We start from the raw sequence: 4129 nt of genomic DNA, 5'->3' as shown, positions 1-4129 counted from the left end.
TAGTAATTATTTGTTTCTTACTTTACTTTAGTATACTACTTCTGTACTTATTAGTACTTATTTGTACTTTTTTTTTTTTTTAAGTATATCTGTGTTCAACTTTACTAAGCACAATTTTATCTGAGTTTAGCAATGCTTACATGATATCTATGTCTTTTTTTTTATTATCTCTTGGTGTCATGTTATCATGAATTATGATACAAATGTTGATCAAAATTGCCCAATTTTAATTGTACATGTTGAAAAATAAAAATTATTTGTGAACATTGCAACATAGAAATAATCTAATCATTATGATATTTTCTAGGTAAATTCCAGTGCCTTGTGCAACTGTCTACCCTGCCAGTGGCAGTTTGCTATGGTTGCGGTGCGACTAGTAAAGATGCTCAAGCCAGTGCTGCTCAAAATGCCCTGGAATATCTGAAAATCATGACCAAGAAGTGAGCCAGCGCTTTGCTCCTGCCAGTCACTATCACCTGCAAGCCCCATCTGGCATCTAATAATCAGAACAATAATGCAAACATCAAAGTATTATCAGCCAAAAATCAGATTTTCGATAAAGGAAAAAGCGGTCAGAATTATATGGGAAATAAAACTAGAACATCCAAGTTATCTGTTAAGATAACGAACACCACAGTGGGCAACAAAAATGCTGCTTTGCACACCATTGCGTCTGGTAAAATTAACTCGTCGATGAAAAAGCATAATGGTAATAATGATACTCCGAAGTCTTCGAGCGAATCGCACAACACGACGAAATCGATCGCCGCAAAACAATCCAGCAGTTCCACATATAGTAGCGTACGGCCTGTCAGTACCTGTATAAGCAACACTGTGCACGAAAACGCGATAAAAAATCCAAGAGATTATACCGCACCAAAGAAATTTCCAAATGAAACTGATTCAAATATCAAGAATTATTCCATTCAATCAGATTACAAGGAATCGATGTCTGTGATCAGTCCAGATTACAAGAACACCAGCATTGCTGGATCAATGACGGCCAATCTGCCGTTAAGATTCGCTATGCAACAATCATCGACAGCGACGCCGGTTATACACAGAGAGACCTACACACCGTCCAGTACATATAGTTCGCAGTCTGGTTCCTGTCAGAGGAACGACAACAGCGCGTTTGCGATTGCACGTAAAGCATTGGAACAACAGCAGAGCTCGATGCCGAAAATGGCACCGATCAATTTTCCGCCATTGCGCGCTCCGCAGAGCATCGTTAACGTGCGACACCCGTTATTAACGGATGCACGTATCAAGCACGGTAACGAAACGATTGGTGGCGTCGCTGACGGTGGTGGCAAATCCAAGCTTAATATCATCGGTTCGTTACAGGGCGGTGGTATAAAAGATCTAAGCGATCATACAGGTCGTTCGCAGACTACGTTCCACGGATATGACACCTCACAGATTGCTCCCGGCATACCAAGCGTGCAGAATCTAAGCAGTGCGGTGACGGCTAACATCTCACCATATCCAAGACCAGAACCCTTTCCACAACCAACAGTTGCAAACGTGCTGTTCTCCGATACCGCTGCGCAGTTTCCACAGTCACCGCCATTTAACACCACCCAGATTGGCCAGCTGAATCAGTATCAGACTTATGACCCGGGAAGTTATCCCACTACACCGGTCAACGTCAATCCGGTGATCCCGCAGTTCTCCGCGGAGAGTTCCATTCCATATCCGCAGTACGAGAATCCGCCGCAATTCGTGCAACCAAGTCATTATCCAACCGCTGACATAACCAGCAGTCAGTACCAGTATCAGGCGGCGGCAGCAGCAGCAGCGAGTGTAGGTCAAATACAGGACTCATCCATATTTATCCAGAGTCTTCAGAGTACAATTGCGGTGACTGATCAGTACGCTACGCCGAATTACGCCAGGACTGTCAGGACGGAGCTGATAACACGGTTGAGAAGACCACCGCGATTCAACAAGTAACACCGTGGATCTTTATTTTAGATTTTTTTTTTAGATACTACACCGCGAAACTTGGGAACAAATGTGGTCGCACTTCCTTACATTATGATTCGTGGATGCTGGATAGAGTTTGTAAGATAGTTTGTAAGATACTCGTCTCTATTTATCCATTCTTTAACGTAGAAATTATTCGTTGACCCCGAGAGAGACGAGTTGATGCGAGTCACCAATTATTTATCGTTGTGTCGAGCGTTTCGCAGATATTTCGCGTGTACGCGAAGTTTGTCAGATTACCTTACTCGCACTTGTAAAGGATATGGTAAAACTTATTTCAATTTATGATCCAGTTTGAAATAAATTTTAGCCAATCTGAGTCAGAGACGCGATCGTCCGAGCGGGCAGACGATACTTTGGCAAATTTACGCAAACACGGTATACGGCCAATGTTCTCGCCCAATGTTGGCACGTAACATTTTAAAGGATGCATTTTACTGTAAGTGTGGAAAAGCAGGATGATTTTGGCTTGTTTTCGTCATATGAACGATACGGCAGGGCATAGTGAGTTGAGCTCAACTATAATTTTACGATGTAATGTATTCTATAGCGTGAATCTGCAAGGATGGAATGATATACAAGGATACACGCTATTTATGAAGTACCTAAATCACGACCGCTGTACGCGATGGAGACGGTGGCGTCACGTGTTGATTGAATTAGCTTTTCCGAACGCGCACGAATCCCGGAAAAGATAGGAGTATTCGAGCATGGAGAACGGAACGGCACTTCAACAGAAAGAGGAATAAAAAGAAAGAGAATAGAGAGAGGAATATTGCCCCGCGAGGTACAGGCGAGGTAGAATTCTTCTCTTCTCAATTATCATGTAAGTTCTAGTTTTAATGAATGATATTCTACAAGCTATACTTTGCATAGAATTAGTGGAAGTTTTCCAATACTTACATAATACTTAGCTTATCGCTACGTTTTTAATGTGCTTCACTATTTGTATATGGGGTGGTGGTGTAATGATGTCTGAGATGAGTGCGCGTAAGAAAGAGATTATATGAATTTAGGGAAGAGAGGGATGAAGAAATCGTAAACGAGGCAGAATCGTGTAGCGATTTTTATTATCACGTGTAGAGCGACGCATATCGTTCAAATTTTGCTCCCATTTACCGCGAAACATTACATCTCCACTAAGCGTATGCACAGTGCAAAAAGATTTTAAAAAAAATAAAAAAAAACAAAAAAAAAGTAGCTTTGCGCGGCGATCCGAGTAGCTAATAACGCGTGATCGCGGATATAAGAAAATATAATCTTTCAGTGGTGTATGTTTTTTCCTTTAGTATAGGTAGCTCATAAACTCATAAGCATCACATATTAATACGCGTGTAAGGATTAATCGTTAAGGATTCTTCATTAAAGTACGCATGTCGAGTCTAAGATATAGGTCGAATGTGTATCGAATTTCGGATTTTGCCTACGTACCAATTGACGTGTCACCGGATGAGACTTTTTATACTAAATGAAAAAGAATAACATCGCAAATATACAGCAGAACATACGCGAAGCGTGTCAGGCGGCGGGACGGCTCGATCGAGAAAGCCATACGGAACTTCCGATCCAGTCGTCGGGTGTTGCATTTCACGGATCGTGACATATCTCTTTGGTCCATCGAATAAATTTAGAAACGCGGAGATCTCTGCAAGTTCGATTTCGTCGCATTTCTAGATTCGTTAGACTTGAACTTCGAAATTTATTTAAAATTCAATTCAGTCCTAATTCTGATTCATCGTATTTTCTTATGTATGTATGATATCCTAGAAAGCGGAAGTATAAGGGATACGTTGATCGGAATTAGCTAATGACTGTAGATTGATTCTCAAGGAATAATTTAGTTAGGCAAATGCATTTGGTGTAGCACCAACGAACGGCATAATTCTTAGTTTTCTTACGATCGGCATTTACTTTCTTTTTTTTTTTCTTGTTAAATTATACATATATCTGCGTGTGCATACGCCATTTTGAGTTGCGATGGTTCAGGAATTTTACGGTAAATCATCGTTGATAATCTGTAAGTAGTATATTCTTTTGTACATAATGCTGTGTAAAAGTGGCACAATAAAATAGCGAGCGAGCGAGCGAGAGAGAGAGAGAGAGAGAGAGAGAGAGAGAGAGAGAGAGAGAAGAGTAGAGA

At 41.0% G+C, this 4129-nt stretch overlaps 1 protein-coding gene across 1 annotated transcript in view; it reads left to right on the top strand.

Moving 5' to 3' along the window:
- LOC105621160 (probable RISC-loading complex subunit BRAFLDRAFT_242885) overlaps positions 1-444 on the top strand; it is a 5006-nt gene extending 4562 nt beyond the window's left edge. Inside the window, exon 7 of the mRNA XM_012202629.1 lies at positions 308-444. Coding sequence (XP_012058019.1) covers positions 308-444 — 137 coding nt within the window. The remainder of the gene's footprint in view (positions 1-307) is intronic.
- Positions 445-4129: the final 3685 nt, after the last annotated feature.

Source organism: Atta cephalotes (genome assembly GCF_000143395.1).
Source record: "Atta cephalotes unplaced genomic scaffold scaffold00032, whole genome shotgun sequence".
Lineage (NCBI taxonomy): Eukaryota > Metazoa > Arthropoda > Insecta > Hymenoptera > Formicidae > Atta > Atta cephalotes.
The sequence above is the reverse complement of the archived record's forward strand: the minus strand, read 5'-3'. Positions and strand labels throughout refer to the sequence as shown.